The sequence below is a fragment of the Sciurus vulgaris genome (genome assembly GCF_902686455.1).
Source record: "Sciurus vulgaris genome assembly, chromosome: 3".
Taxonomy (NCBI): domain Eukaryota; kingdom Metazoa; phylum Chordata; class Mammalia; order Rodentia; family Sciuridae; genus Sciurus; species Sciurus vulgaris.
In genome coordinates, this window is record NC_136463.1 from 159096615 (window position 1) to 159113080 (window position 16466).

General features: G+C 35.5%; 1 protein-coding gene across 3 annotated transcripts in view; it reads left to right on the plus strand.

Annotated features, from left to right (window-relative positions):
• Positions 1 to 16466, plus strand: part of ADAM23 (ADAM metallopeptidase domain 23) — a 157207-nt gene that overhangs the window by 95800 nt on the left and 44941 nt on the right. For all 3 annotated transcript variants that reach the window (XM_079130583.1, XM_079130582.1, XM_079130584.1), the window contains exons 8-14: positions 459 to 532; positions 2140 to 2205; positions 9173 to 9244; positions 11562 to 11725; positions 12670 to 12754; positions 13637 to 13727; positions 15976 to 16024. In XM_079130583.1, coding sequence (XP_078986709.1) covers positions 459 to 532; positions 2140 to 2205; positions 9173 to 9244; positions 11562 to 11725; positions 12670 to 12754; positions 13637 to 13727; positions 15976 to 16024 — 601 coding nt within the window. The remainder of the gene's footprint in view (positions 1 to 458; positions 533 to 2139; positions 2206 to 9172; positions 9245 to 11561; positions 11726 to 12669; positions 12755 to 13636; positions 13728 to 15975; positions 16025 to 16466) is intronic.

Here is a 16466-nt window from a genome sequence, read left to right on the forward strand (position 1 = left end):
CTCTTCTGAGGCATCACAAGCATGCTAATGTCGGCAAAGGCTTCTTTTGAATTTGGGGGGGTGGTTACGTGATGCATTATTCATGTAGAGTCAGAAGTCTTTAATAATTTATGCAAAAAAGTTCATGTCATACGTTATGTTTAATTCTAAAATGAATGAAGCATAGTAGAATTCTCTCAGATGTTCAGATATTATCGTGTAGTTGTGGGCCAGATATACATCTTCTAGTGAATCTTGGACATCCCATTTCTCCTGGTGTTTGGAAGATTCTTATATGTTTAAATTCTTCGTGGCCACAAGAGAGTGAAATGTTTAACGAACAGTGTCCATTTTTTCCTCTGAGTTTATCCTAGTTTTGTGATGACATCAATGCTGCTGTTCCTTCACATATTTTAAAAATGTCCTCCCACTGGAATGCAGCCAAGCATAATTTTGGTGTTCATTTTTCTCTTACACAGGTATGGAAAGCAGTGACCAGTGGCCCTTTCTCTCTGAATTACAGTGGCTGAAAAGGAGGAAGAGAGCTGTGAATGTGAGTTGCCCTTGAGCCACAGGTGGGGCTGTGTACTTTAGGTTGTGAGCTTGTCTTGCTCGGTAGCTGTGTCCCTAGAACAGTTTAGATTTTGGAAATGTTCTCTTCAAAGCAAAGCACAAAGGAGAAGACCCCATGACGTGAGGCTTATCAGCACATTGCTTTTTATTTCTCTTTCTTCCTATTAGTGATTCAAACTGATTTGTGTCCTATGAACCCAGATGACATATAAATATATTGTTTTTGCTCTGTTTCAAAGTATTTTCTTAGGAAAATCGTGGTACTTTTTTCTGTACAGGAGGATTTTTTGCAGGATGGGGTGGAGGTAATATGGCTTATAGAGCATCACTTGAAACATTTTGTCAACACAAACGCAGGAAGAGTTAGGTTTTGAAATGTTGAATCATGTAAATGTGTATTTCTTACAAATTAAGAACTTGATTATATCAAATGTTGAAGCTGGTTGTGTTTTTTCAGAATAGAATGAGTCTATTTGAACACTAGTGATATGACAGTTACTAAACAATTACATGATGAACAACTATTGTATACCTCACACATATTGATAAATATAGAGGAGTTTTGTATCTGAAATTATGTTCCTCATCTTTTTCATAATAGATTAGAAAGCTGTAATGATGGGGACTGTTTAGTAATTACATGGTGAATGCCATGTAACTGAGAATTAATTCCACAGCTTATAGATTGCATGGTAATTTACTAGATAACTTAATGGGTAATTATAGTGGAAATTGCACATTTTAGATAATGTGTTCCTGAATGAATTTTTGGAAAAAAATCAGACCACCAGCCATCAAAAATTTAGTTCAAGGTTAAATCTTCTCTTTAACGAACCTGTGTTGGTATTATGGTGATTATGGATACACACATTTTATTCTTAGAAATCTCTTTTTAGTTACTCTTGAAGAGGCCATTGGCAGTAGTGTTTTATATAGACTTTGCTTTTATTATGGCCTACCACTTAATTGACCAATGACTATGTACCACCATTATTAATTTTTCAACTATGAAAAATAAGTCTAAATGAGGACTTACTCTTAAAGGACTTACTGGTAATAATTAAAATCTAGAAGAATTTAGAATGCAATGGTTTTCAATGTTTGTTATTTCCAGAAGTTGTGTGGTTCAGAACTGGCATGTTAATATTAGATTTTCAGTGAGGTTAATATTTCTGTTCATCTACATAGATTCTATTTCAGATATGCCGGGAGGTAATTATAATTAGTTACCCATATGAAATGAGTTCTAAGTAGATTCTCTGTGGCATTCTAAGTAGATTGATATTTTTATTACATTTTAATACCAAAGAAATTGATATTTATTTTGATAGAATTGTCCTATACATTTTTCTATGGAATAATTTTATATATAAAGCCATCTAAAACCAAAATGGGCCCTTGATAGGGAAAGAGTGAAATTCGGTTCCTTTCTGAATACTGGAATGTTGACAGATACTTTATAGTCACTTATAATAAAAACTTTTTCCCTGACCAAGTTTCTAGAATTCTGATAGAGTTCTCTACAACTGAGCAGTAGAGAAATTTTATATCAGCCACTATTCTGATCAAATATTTTTATTTCAACAGCCCTCTCGTGGTGTATTTGAAGAAATGAAATATTTGGAGCTTATGATTGTTAATGATCACAAAACGGTAAGAATATAGAATCACTGAGTTTTATATCCAATAGCTTACTAAAGAGAGAGCACATTTCACTTTAGATTTAATTGTTATTTGTTAATTACTAAAGCCAAGATATTTAGACACTTTACTTTTTTGGAGATCTTAAATGACTTGATTTCTTGGTGTTTGGAGACACTGGGCTTTATAGAATTTCCACAACTCTAAACTTTCCCTCTATTTAGTAGTGATTATAAATGGATATCTTTAGCTATTTGACATCTTTCACTTGTCTATTAAAAAGTCTTATTCCCTACTTTTCTTCATGTATGCCTTGGACACTGCTTTCTATTCTATTCCATGCCTTTGTTCTGCTACTGGTTATTTTTTAGCTTATTATTTGTGATAAATTTAATTAATAAGCAAATATAATAAAGGTCTATCTAAAGAGACTTCCTTGAACCAATGATTTATTTCACCAAATATTGGAAAGGCGAATAATCTGTTGTTAGTTCTGGAGAAGTACAATATCTTTGAATGTGTCATTTCAGTAACACTTGAAGGAAATAAGAGAGACAACCATAACTCTCCATTTACCTCTTTACAAAATGAAGTAGAAACTTTTAACTGTACTCTGCCTAACCATTTTCTTGATAAAAGGCCAGGGCTCAGGGAAGACCCTAGGTGCAGCTATGTCCATCACTAGCTGTGTATGGTAAATTTTAATATCCAGGTCTGGGGGGGGGGAAAGCACTGATTTAGATGGCATTTGCTGATCTCCATAGTGTAAATATTCACACTGTGGTTGATTTCAAGCTATCAAAGTGAGATCATTGAAGAGCTGGGAGAGTGGGTCCAGTTGGCTCTTGTGTGCAGCTGGAAGCTGGTGCCAACATCACTGCCACACTCCCCAAACTGTTTAGGCCACTTGTTATTTCTGTCACAGTTATGTAATTTAATTCTAAAAATTGCATATGTTAAGAGTACTTGTTTTTATGAAAATGAAGTTGCCTTTCTGGAAAGGCTTTATAAAGATGAGAATCTTTTTAAAAAATGCTTGAAAGTCAGATATGGATAAAAAACTTGTAAATGATAGGAATGAAAATGCAGATTGCTTTGCACATATCTTTACGTCCTTGTTTTACTCTAAATAAAACCAAAATTAGATTAGTAGATTATATGATAATGTTGTTTCCTGCTAAAGTGACAACTTGAAATTCCAATCAGTAGACCCTACTCAGAGAAGTCCTTGAAGCTGTATAATTTAAAAAAAAACGACTTATATTTAAACCTTTGAGACTTCTATTTGATGAACATTTAAATTAATTATCAAGTACCAATTCAGTTGTATTGAATATGAAGTTTTTCTATAGAATTTCTCTTATTTTGTATGCAGATTTATTTTCTATGGTAGTAGCCTTTAAATACATTGCTTGAGATATGCCAGTAGGAGGCAGAATTTATGAGACTTGCAAACAATCCAGGAGTGATCTCCCCTGGTGGAAAGGAAAACCAAATATGTAGGCAGTGATTTCAGGTAATGGAGACTAACATATGAGCTTCTGTAGGATATTAATAAGGTAATCTTTTCATGTGACTATTTTTATTGATTGTGACATTGAAATTTTTTTTCCAGCTACTTCTCAAACCTGAGCAATGTGGCATGTTTTGTGAATTTATGGCTTTAGAGGCCTAAACTAGTCAGTCACAGTGGTGCATGCCTGTAATTCCAGTGACTCTGGAGGCTGAGGCAGGAGGATCACAAGTTCAAGGCCAACTTCAGTAATTTAGTGAGAGCCTAAACTACCTAGCAAGACCCTGTCTCAAAATAAAAAATAAAAATGGCAGTTGGGGATGTAGCTCAATCTTCTTTTACCTCCAACCTGCCAACAAAAAGCCTAAGTTTTCCCTAAAGCCCATTATGCAAATACTTTTAAAGCAGTTGTATACAATAATTAAAATATATGCAATTCCTTTTATTGTACAAAGTACATTCTCAAATAATCAGTAACCTATATTATTATTTCTGAAACCTTGACTTGCAATTCCAAATATCTTGTTCTACCACACTATGTATGAAAAGTACAGAAAGCCATCAATCAGAGAGTAGCTTTCAGCAACCGTACAGCATAGAAAACTTAATGCATTGTTTTAGATATCATATATATTAAATTTATTCATTTATATTTGGGATTGATCCCAGGGCCTCATGCATGATAGGCATGCAATATGCCACTGAGCTGTATGCCCCAGCTGTCCAGAATTTATTTTTTAATCTTCTTAAATGATAAACATTTATATAAACTTATCTTTACCTTATATATAATGAAATAGCACTGTTCTTAAAATGTTGCTTTATACATAGAAAACTTTTATAGATTATACTGTATATTCTGTGATGAAGTTACATTATTCTAGCTATCATATTTTTTATTTAAAAATTCAATCTTTTTACCAATAAGTGTTGGTAATTCATTTTATTTTAATTCTTATTAAAAGGATAAAGAATGAACATGATATGTTCATCTGTTTTTGAAACCAGAAAAAAGAACTGTAATGTGAACTGATGTTTGGAGGAAATACATGTTAATTTTTTTTTCAAAGTTTCTGATTTTGTGTGGTAATAATGCCTAAGGTAGAAAGAAATTACCTAAGTAGTTTTCTACTCTTTAAAGAAATATTACTTCTAGAATAACAGAACTAAATATTATCCTTTTGCTTTAAGAACATTGCATTCTAGTCTATGATAGTCCCAAATGAGTGTGTCATCTTACAAGAATTTATTCTTAAAAAAAAAAAAAAAGAATTTATTCTTTATAGAATATGATCTTTTTTAAAGGTGTTCTTTATATGGTGAAGATAGTTTTAAATATGATTGCCACAAAGAGGTAGTAAATCAAAACATGGATTTGAGTACTTAAATTCCCATGATGAAAGTGAAATTGAAGTAGAATATCTGATCCATCTATTTTTTAATGTCTAGAGATTTGCCATTGGGCTTTAGAGTAATCATACCATGGAGAACACTCATCTTACAATGTTTATACTGTATGAGGCAGCAGTTATTTGATAACTCTTAACTTAGGGTTGAAAATAAGTTCTAATTTAAAATTTTTTTTAAATGACAAATTTCTTAGGGTTTCATTTGTTCAGGAAGTAAAAGCAAATTTGCCAGTTTAAATGTAAATTATTTTCAGTGATCTGAAAATGTGAAGGTACATTTTATCATAAATGGAGACTGAACATTTTTCTTTATTTGCAAAATTAGTTCTCATTCATGCAGGAAATAGAAACATTTTGCCTACATTTGCATTCAAGTTTGCACCTCTAATTCAGAGTAACCCAATATTGACTGCCTGAAAAATGCATATATCGTATTTTGAACAGACATCACACTATCAGAGGCTTTCAATTAGAAAGAAAAATCCATCAATTTTGTAGAAAGCATCTTAGTACCTGGCTGGCGGAACCTAATTTGTGCCAATTACAGCCTTGATAAGAGTCTGCAAACATCTCTTTGAGCCACTTAAACTAAAACTAAATATTACAAACCTTATTCTAAGAGAAAATTGGTTGAGATATTTTAAAGTGCCTGGAAATCAAGTGTTTTGCTTTCATTTTTGCTGTATTCTTAAGTGGGAGCCAATAAGTGCAAATGGGTGATGATAATTCAAATTTTTTTTAATGTATATCTCATTTGGTTTTCCCTACTTTAAAAGCACTGTATACACCTAAAAAATTACAAATTCTTATCAGTAATTGTGATTTGTTGGGAATATATATGAACTATTTAAAAGAATTGTTAACTGAACAAGTTTATCTCCTGTCTTGATCCAGAGTAAGCTTTAAATTTCAACCATGTGATCTTGAATGAGTTATTTGGGAATAATAAAATTCATAAGAGTATTGAGGAGCAAATAATGGTTGGAGGAGAAACTCTTATCATAGTGCCTAATAAATTCTAGGTGCTCAATTAAATGTTGCTTCAGGTTAACAAATCTAGTGGTCACTGTTCTATCTTTATCTTACTCCCTTAGCAACATTGGACAAAATTACTCTCTTTTACGGAAACACTTTCGTCCTCTTGTTTTCTATGACACGATAGCAGCCATTTCTTCTAAGTCTTTTAAATCTGACTCCTAGAATCATGGAAGTGCCCCATGGCTAGGTTCAGCGCTCTCATTCCATACTCCCGGAGTGAGAGCTTCTAATCTCAAGCCTTTAAATAGTACCATGACTTTTAATTCTTTATTTCCTACTCTATAGCTGCAGCCTTCTGAGTTCCATGCTCATGCATCCAACTGCCTGCTTGACACTTGTACTTCAATATTGAGTAGGCGTCTCACACTTAACACTTCTAAACCAGAACCTGAGGGTTTGTATGTGTCCACCCCAAGTTCCAGTGTTGAAAACTTAATCCCAGTATTCACATGTTGATGGTACTTGGAGATAGGACCTTTGAGAGGCAGTTAGGGGTTAGGTAGTCATGAGGACTGGCCCCCACAAATGGCATCAGTGGCTTCATAAGATAGGGTAAAGGGACTGGAGCTGGCACCCTTACCCTGTCACCATGTAATACCCTCTGTTGTGTTATGAAGTAGCGACAAGGCCCTCACTAGATAATGAACAGGTGCAGGAACCTTGGGCTCAGTAAACCTCTTATTCTCGCTACATCATTTCGGGTATTTCATTGTGCCACAGAACATGGACTCAGTTTCCTAGTCTTGAACTCTTCTTTCCTAGTTTCATTATCTTTTAAAAAACTTTTAAAATTGGTTCTTCTTAGTTATACATGCAGGTAGAATCCATTCTGACAAAATTATACAAGTATGGGATACATCTTATTCTAATTAGGACCCCATTCCTGTGGGTGGGCATGAGGTGGGATTCACTTAGATATTTGATACCACCATTCCCATCTAGTCAGGGTCTCAGCCTGGTCTCACCTTTTATTCCTCTCCTGCCTCACCTTCTACATCCTTTAGATCTGCAGGTCTTGGCATTTCTCCCTTCATAATGCTTCTCAGGTTCATCTGCTTCTCTTTGCAGCTGTCTGCCTTCATTACTTTTTACCTGGACGATCGCAGGTAAAAAGGGAACAGTTTCTCCAAAGCTCTGTCTGCTTCCATTCTTGATCCTCTCTAATTCATTGATCCACAGCAGGTTGAGTGATCTTTCTCAAAAGAAAATCAGAGACTTGAAAATTACAAATGAGAAATAAATGAAAAAACATCACATTTTTGTAGACTTTAAAAAGACCTTATTAATTTTTTAAACTTTCAAGCCATATTTTCTATGACCATTCTACTATAAAAAGTCATCTCTAAAAAGGACAAATTGATATTCAGAAGCAAGATAAAATTCTTCTTAACAGTAACTTTAGAATAGGTGTCAGCTAATATTTTTCTATTCTTTATGTGACATATGCTATTTAACTTTAAGATTTTTTTTAAGTCTGCAATTCATTGGATTTTAGTAACTTCACATTGTGTGTAATCATCACCACTGTGTAGTTCTAACACATTTTCATCATCTCAAAGGAACTTAATGTTGAGACTTGCTTTTACTCTTAAAAGGTATCTTTGAAAATTTTCAGCTTGTAGAATTTGCTAGGCCACTTGAAACAGACAGCAATTTATAGAAATTTCTTTATGCTAATTTAAAGTTTAAACCTGCTAAAATGCTTGAAAAATTTTAGATGAATGTGATATTTTTATGACCCACTTATACACATACATTGAAACTTATTTTTAAATGAATGCATTGAGACAGTTTGGCTCCCTTTATGATACACAGAGGTAGCAATAATGTGAACAATAGCAGCAATATTATACCAATAGTTACAAATTAATGAATGCTACCAATAGCAAGTTATGAATCAATTTATTACACATTTATCATGCATCCTCTGTGTTCCCACTGTTCTAAAAATAGGCATTGGATATATAAACACTTAGCCATACTTTTTTTGTTTCCAAAACAAAGTCATAGGAGTTGAGAGAGAAGGAAATGAAGGGGGTCTGGCAAATCTGTAGGGTAAAGGAAAAAAAAGAATATCATGATTTCCCAATGTGAACATATTGTAAATCTTTATGTAAGACATTATTTTCACCATTGTAATTGAAGATAGGTGTCAAAGACTTGTGGTACAAATCTGAATTGGAGGTTTTAAGTGTATGTGTGTATACATATGTATATATGTGTGTATGTATTTTAAAAATATGTATTAAACATATGTATTTCCCCCCTCAGACTTGTAAGGTATGATGGCCTTATGCACCAGTAGAGGGCATGGTTTTCCCATGGCAGACCTCAGCTTTCCAGTGTCCTCTTAATGACCTGTTCAGCAAAGTGCACTACTCCTGGCTAAAAGCATAGCCCTCCTGATGTTGTTATAGAATGGTTCTATTAATTTGCTCTTCTTTATTTTCTTTAATAATGGTAAACAGCCATCAGTGCACTTTACTTTTATGTCTCCTCTTGTCTGACTGGGAGCACTCAGAGGTGAAGGTTTCCAGTGGAGGAAACATTCTCTGTAGGGACACAGCTTTCTATGTCATGGGTGCTGCCTGAGGTGCTGCATAAGGGATTTTCTTGATCCACGGGTGACCTTGAGTGTTAGGTGAGGGAAATGACCAACGAAAACTAAATATTTTGGTGTATGGCCTTTATAAACTGTGACATGTCATTTCAATGAAAACAAAGGATTGAACTGGTTGATATTAAGACAATTAAAAACTGACTTCTAAGTGATAAAGCTTTTCACACAGGTCCCTTTCCATCACCTAGAACATTATGTGTGTTTTAGAGTTCTGTTGCCAGAGAATGGGGGGCGGGGAGGGAGAACATCACCATATTCAACATGGCACAAACCAAATGCTGTATTTTTGATCCTCATTTTTACTATTGCTAAGATATTTCTGCTTTTATGGAATTTTGAAATCTATCACCAAATTATGGTTTGGCAGTGACTGATACATCTTCTTTCCCCCACCCCCAGTATAAGAAGCATCGCTCTTCTCATGCACACACCAACAACTTTGCAAAATCTGTGGTCAACCTTGTGGATTCTGTAAGTACCCCAGTTTTCTTGAACCTATTTTAACCAGGATGGCATGGTTTATATCTTTATCTCTGTTTGTTTTCTTGTTTCCTTAGTTACTTCCTGGGCAAAAGTAAAAAATGCAGTTATTAAGTTTGGCTAAGAAATTGTAGCATAGTCTGCTTCAGAAACAGTAGTGTTATCAGAGTTTCAGGGAGCTGCTGAGTATTCTCAGAATCCCAAAGCTGCATTAGCATTGCTTCCTTTAAATCTCTGTTTACATATTTTTGTTCATTATTATTCTAATTGTGCATATTTATGATGCAGTGTTATAATGCGCTACTTGTTTACAATGTGCAATGATCAAATCGGGGTAGTTGGGGTTTCTAGCTCCTTAAATGTAACACTTTTTTCCCCATTAGCATGTAATAACTATATAGCATTGCTTCTAAGCAATATCTAGACCTTAGTGTCATCAGAGTCCATAAGGGACAAAACACAATGGATAAAATTAGCTACCATAAGGAGTGCAAATTACACTTGACAAATGGGACTTTGTTAATAACAGGTTGAGCTTTTCTTGAATATGTGGTGTTAGCAGAGAAGAACTAATAGATTGAGGCAGAGTGTGTTTGAGAATATAGATAATAGAAAAAGAATTTTAAAGGAAACAAATTTATTATCTTAGTATTCTCATTAGTGAAATGTTTCAGACTTTATTTCTAGATGCCATAATTAAGTACAATCCCCAAATAAAACTAATTTGAAAAAAAATATGTATGCATATTCCTTGAAAGGCTTCTAACTTATCTAATCCTTACTATTGATATTTCCTGCCCCCCCAACCCTCTAATTTTATGTTACAAAGAATGATTATTAAGATTTTCTTCCTTTTTCTGCCTTAGGTAGGAACTCCACAGATCTGGATATTAAGCACTCTGTTCCAATGAATAATTCAATTTGACTAGCATATATTAAATACAGCATGCTACTTTATATATTCTAATGTAAAATGCTCTTTTGTTCAGCTAACTACATTTTTATCTGATATTTATTGTATGTTCCTTTTTAATGGTGAAAAAAAACCTTTTATAACTTGCTGAACATCTAAGTGATATTTATTTACTCGAAGGAGCTGCCTTCTTTTCTGCCTTTTAACAAACTAAAAACCACCAGCCATATAAATTCTCATAACATACATTATGCACACCTAGCTTATGTTGTGTGCCTGGTGGCCACAGTTGAGCAAATGAATAATATGAATGGATGTGCATAGAATATATAATATAAAGTTAAGATTGAGCCTCTGAGAGCCAGTGTACACCTGGTCTATTAATTTTAATTTCAGCTCTTGTCAATCTTCTCAGAGGAAAGCTGTAAGTGAAAAATGGAAAAGAGAATCATAAACACATCATTTTCCCTGAAAAAGCTGTTTACTTAGTAACATGTCTTTGTTAGTCATTTCAGCATGACTGAACAGAGTCACTTCTTGCAAAGTGTAATTACCTTATGAGGTCTGGAGCTGATCACTAATTTTGAAAGACATTAGGCTTAACTAATTTTGTGTAGAGTTGTGATAGCTTTGATTTGGTGTAAGCATCGTGATAGTCCCCTTCCTCAGTGTGTTCAGAGATCAGCCATTGTTTTCTTAATTAGTTTGCAAATAAAACAAAATGGCAACACTCACTGAAATTGCTAAACTATGTGAAATATTCAGTTTTGGGGCCAAAAGTAGAGAAACAGAGAAGGGTAACAGTGTAAATATTGCGAGTGATCCTCTTTGTGGAGAGGGTGAGGTAGCTGATATAAATCTGCTCTTTTCCTCTTCTGATCTCAGCTTTGTGATTCCTTCCCTGTGTTATTTACTTTTCATATAATGTGGCTCCAAGGACAAGCCATCCACTGTTCGGTAGACTGTTCCAATCCTGCAGGAATAACTGGTTATATTGCACTTAGAGCCATTCTGTCAGGCTCAGCCTGTTGCCTCCTATGAGGTTTGAAAGGTGATTTTTATGAACCCTGTTCTCAATTTATGTTCTGACTTAGAATCTTGACATCCCTACATCTGACTGTCTTTACCCTCGTGAAATGCTAGGCCACCAAATGTACAGATCGGGGTGGAAATAACCTTATATGAGATGAGGTGATGTGGGACTGCATTGTGTGGTTGTTCTTTCTTTTTGCTCTTGAGAAAGAGAAAGAAAAAGCAGTTTCTCTGTGATGAGCTAATTCTGACCCCATGTTCTCTCACCTCCCCCTTCCTGTCCTTCCGCTGACTCTGACTCACTGATTGTGCATGTTTGACCCAGTGTTTTCCTCCTGCACCTGTCCTGTTGTATACCCTCAGATTTACAAGGAGCAGCTCAATACCAGGGTTGTCCTGGTGGCTGTAGAGACCTGGACAGAGAAGGATCAGATTGACATCACCACCAATCCTGTGCAGATGCTCCATGAATTCTCCAAATACAGGCAGCGTATCAAGCAGCATGCCGATGCCGTGCACCTCATCTCGTATGTACCTGTTTAGGCTTCTCTTGGAGTCTTCCATTTGGCATCTGTCTTTGTTCCCTTGTGGTATCAGTTACATTATGTATTCAGAAAACAATGACTTGAACAAGACTGCTGGTGATGCCCCTCTCCATTATATAGGAAGCACAGATGCCAGGGCTGAGATCCCAGTGCTGGTTCCATGACCGTGAGCTCTACTTTCAGAGCATATAACTTCCGTTCGCAAGGTGGACTCACACCCCAAGATAGCTGCTGATGCTCCAGCCTTCCTTACAGGCAGTTGAGTCAACTTTTGTAAGGGACAGTTCCTGAAAGTTTTCATGCATCAATTTCACCAGCAAATTATTTCTAGACCTTTGTCACATGACCACTCCTAGCTGTGAGAAGGCTAGGAAACATGGTCTTTTGGATGAACCACCAAATACAAATGAGTTTCTGTCACTAAGGAGGAGGAGTACTATACTTTCTTTCTTCCTGTAACAAGCTGTTCCCTTCCTTGCTCCTGGTGTAGCTGTTTTCAGTCTTCCAACATTCTTCCTGGAATCAAACCAACCAAAGTACTCTTTTTTTTTCTTTCTCATCTTTACCCTTTCTTTTCTTTTCTCTCATTCTTTAGTGAAAAATTTATAATGATCAGTAATATTCTGTAGAACTACTAGATACTCTCTACTAGAAAAAGATCCAGGGCTGTGGTCTGTTTATCTCTGTATCTTTTATTCCTGTGCTGGTCCTTGATGTTTGCGTGGTGCTCAGTTAATGCTGATTCAACTGAGATTGTTTAATACAACATAAATTTAAAGGTATTTTGGCAACATAAGTTTAAAAATACAGTTTTTATTTCCTGAGAAGGATGGTTTTGGGGTGGTCAGTGTAAGAGAGTAGACATGTTTAGGGAGCGTTTATATGGGAGTCGCTACATTAGTTTTCTAATGTTTTTTTTTCTTAAGGCGCGTGACATTCCACTACAAGAGAAGCAGTCTGAGTTACTTTGGAGGTGTCTGTTCTCGCACAAGAGGGGTTGGTGTGAATGAGGTAAATTTTGTCAGTTTTCCTTAAGCAAAAAGTTATCTTTGCATATGCTGGCGTTGAGAACATGGCGTGAGTGACTTAGATTAATAAACAGAACCCAAAATGGGCCTTTGGATTCATGATGATATCCTTGGGGTATGATAATCACAGTTTTGCATATTTATCAGGTAAATGCAAGCTGAAAACCAGCTCAGGAATTTTCAGGTCTCTAGAGACAAGATATTAAGTTTTTATAAGCTTTTTAATCCTGTTCTTATAATTTTTAAAGTTATAGTGCTCTCCATCCATATTAGATTTAACTCATTTAAATCAAAAGATTTACAATAGTATTGTGGTTTTTTTCTCCCTATGTAAATTTATTCATCTTTATGCCTTCTACCTACCAATCTGTAGAATTAATCAAAATAAATATTTTCTCAATATCATTGTTTGCATTTTGATACCTTTATTTTTTATAAAGAATATTCATAATTGGCTAATGTACCCAAAAAGCCTAATCAACTATATATAAACTCTGGTCAGTACCGGAATATGTTTTACCATGTTATCCCAATAGCCAGCATTCAGTGGAGACCCCTCGTGACTTAGTTGTAGTAAGTTGAATTTGTTCTTGGCTTGATATGGGCTGAGTCAGAGACCAGGCTTTTGGGACTTGTCATTATATTTTCATGTTAGAGCTTCAAGTTCTGAGAGTTGTCACAGGAAGAATGCCTTTTGCTTCTTGGGCCCAGTTGCAGGGAAGAAGTGAGAAGGAGCATACGCCATCTTTAGATGTGAGGCTCTGCTTAGGGAGTTGAAATGATATGTGGTAACAATTAAGAAATAATAACTAGCTTTGTGCACTCTCTCAAATGTTTCCCACACACTTTCAACTCTGAAAAACAGTATGGTCTTCCAATGGCAGTGGCACAAGTATTATCCCAGAGCCTGGCTCAGAACCTTGGAATCCAATGGGAACCTTCTAGCAGAAAGCCAAGTATGTACACTGACCTTCTTACTCACTTTTGTGGGCCATTCTTCTGTATAATGCATGTCTGGGCAATAAATATTTTTCATTCCTAAGTCACTATAGTTTATCCATGCCACATCTCCTTCCTCTAAAACGTTTATAAAACAAGCAACTTAAGATAATTCTTAATCTTTTGCAGTTATTGAAGTTTCCTCTTAATAATTCATAAAATCATACCTGGTTGCTCAGGACTTGAGTTGGCTTTTTCTCACACTGCAAAATTGCGGTGGTGGATACTCCCCCTCTGGGTTCTAACCAGCTGCCCGTAGACACAAGATGCTAGAAGAAACTCCATCACAAGATTGGTAATAGTATAGCTGGATTAGGATTAGTTTATATCTAGAGTTAAAAAGGATCTCGTATTTAAACTTGAATTAAACGTACCCACCTAGTCACATCAGAAAAGTTGGAGAAGAAGGCTCCTCTGGACAAAGCTTGTCAGCCTGGGGTGGGTGGGATAGGACAGAATTCTGTCTGTTGGGAAGGCAGGTCCAAGAGAGAGTCCACACAGGGTCACAGATCCCATCCATGAGAAAAACTTGATGTTAGGTGCCACTTTCTTCATTAATCAGATGCATGATGGAAAGATAGGACTGACTTATCCAGTAGGCCAAGTGTTTACAGCCCACCATCATTTTAGGGACCCAGGAAGATTTCTAATGTCTTTTTAAATTAGATTAAAACCCCACCTGAATTATATTCCCTATTCTATCAATATAATAGTAAAATATAATTTTAATACATTTTCATGGCAGACAAGAAGTACCTTCTCTCCACAAACATCCTAATGTGATCTTGTGGAAAGAGAGACCAATGTGTTCACTCACATTCACTTAGCTAGAAATTAAGTGGAATCCCCACTCCTCTGGGTAAATATGAGATACCAGGAATAAGGGTCTTCCTTCCACCTTAACCTCCCCAAAGAAGTAAAGGAAAAATCTGTAGCATTATATTACATTTTTCACTTTTTTGGTCATTAATACCTAATAGTATGAAACAATGGAACAAGATATATATACCCATGGGCTTCTTGAATTCTTTGATGGGTATCTTAAATGATCAGGTACATGATCATCACAGCTGTCTGCAGGCATTTTGCAAATCCCCATGAACTTTCTAAAATCTTGCTCTAATTATTTACTTCTCCAAGGAAACACCCATTCCACATTAAAGAGGTTTTTAGAATTTGTGAGCTGTCATGGATACCTTAAAACCAGAAAGGTGTATTACTAGGCTCATGGTCTTGTTTAAAATCCTAGAGGGCAGTGTGAGGGTCAGCTGAGAAATGTTACTGGGGTGGTCACTGTTTGAGACAGTGAGTTCATTCCTAAAGTCCCATAGCTCCTTCCTTCCTACTATTCTGTATTCCTTTGTGAAAAATGTTTGTTTAGGTAGCTAGTTCCTGAGTTCCAAACTTTGAGTTTAAAAAAAAAAATCCATTTGGAAGTCTTTTTTTAAAAATATCATTATGATAGAAAAGAGAATAGGAAAAAATAAGTGAAAAGAAGAGCCCATTTCAGTACTGGCATGTTGGTTTCTGGTATGTGTGTTAAGCTTACAGTTTGTATTTAAGTAATTACATCTATGTTTGTTTAGACTTCCCTCTTCTGCCAAACCTTTTAGCACAGTGTTCTTCAAGTCTCTGACCAGTCCTGGCTTTGACTCTAGCTAATCAAATTCTCTTTAATCTTCACTGTGTCTTCGTGAGAAGCACTTCATTGATATTTCACTGTGTTCATGGAGAGCATACGGGTGCATGATCTGTGTGAATCCCAGAACCAGTCTGGTAGACGGACAGAGAGAGATTACTTCCATTTTTGAGGTGGAAACACTAAGACCCAAGAAAGACTAAGTCACTTGCCTATGGGACCCTCTCCTGTGGTGGAGCTTACATTAGAACTCAGGCTCTCCAGTCTCCAGAGCCCTTAGGGTACTTCCCACTACTCATTGGAAGTAGGAACCTAATTGAGTTGTACAAGTTAGAAAAATAAAGAGTGGCATAGTTTTATTTCCTGCCAGGTGTTTTCTTAGGAAGCAGCCTATGCTTCTGGAAAGGATAAGGAAATATGCTTAAGTGAAATAAATTTTGTCCTATGAGACTTCCCATTCTGTATCTTTTTGACATGGGATTGATAATAAAGGATTTTTGTAGGTACTGTAATACAAAGTAAAGATGTGATTTTTGTTTCCTTTTTTTTCTGCTCCATTGGACTAGAATGTGACTGTACAGAATCCTGGGGTGGCTGCATCATGGAGGAAACAGGGTAAGTTTTTATTACACATGCATTTGACGTAGGCCTTTTGCTAAAATTACTACATATAATCAGAGACATAGTCTCTCAGGTACTGGTCTTTTAGGCTAAGCATTTAGTATAAATTCAATAATTAACTCTCTGATATTTTAAGGCAGCCAGGACTAATTCACTTTATATTTTAATTTTTAATTTAAGATTGGTGATAAAAATAAAATGTATTAGCTACTCTACTTCTTATTAACCCTTTAAGGAAGCACATTTCTATATGCTTCTAAGTTTAGGGGAGGCATTAATTTTTTAGTACACTTGGACTAAAAGCTTGTTGTCTACCTGAAGCAGTCAATGAAAATCAATTTAGGCATCAATTTACATTTTTAGGAATTGTAAATATATATGCTTACATTAGTAAAAATTGTACCATATGGAGAATCAATGCAGCTTTTTTCCTTCT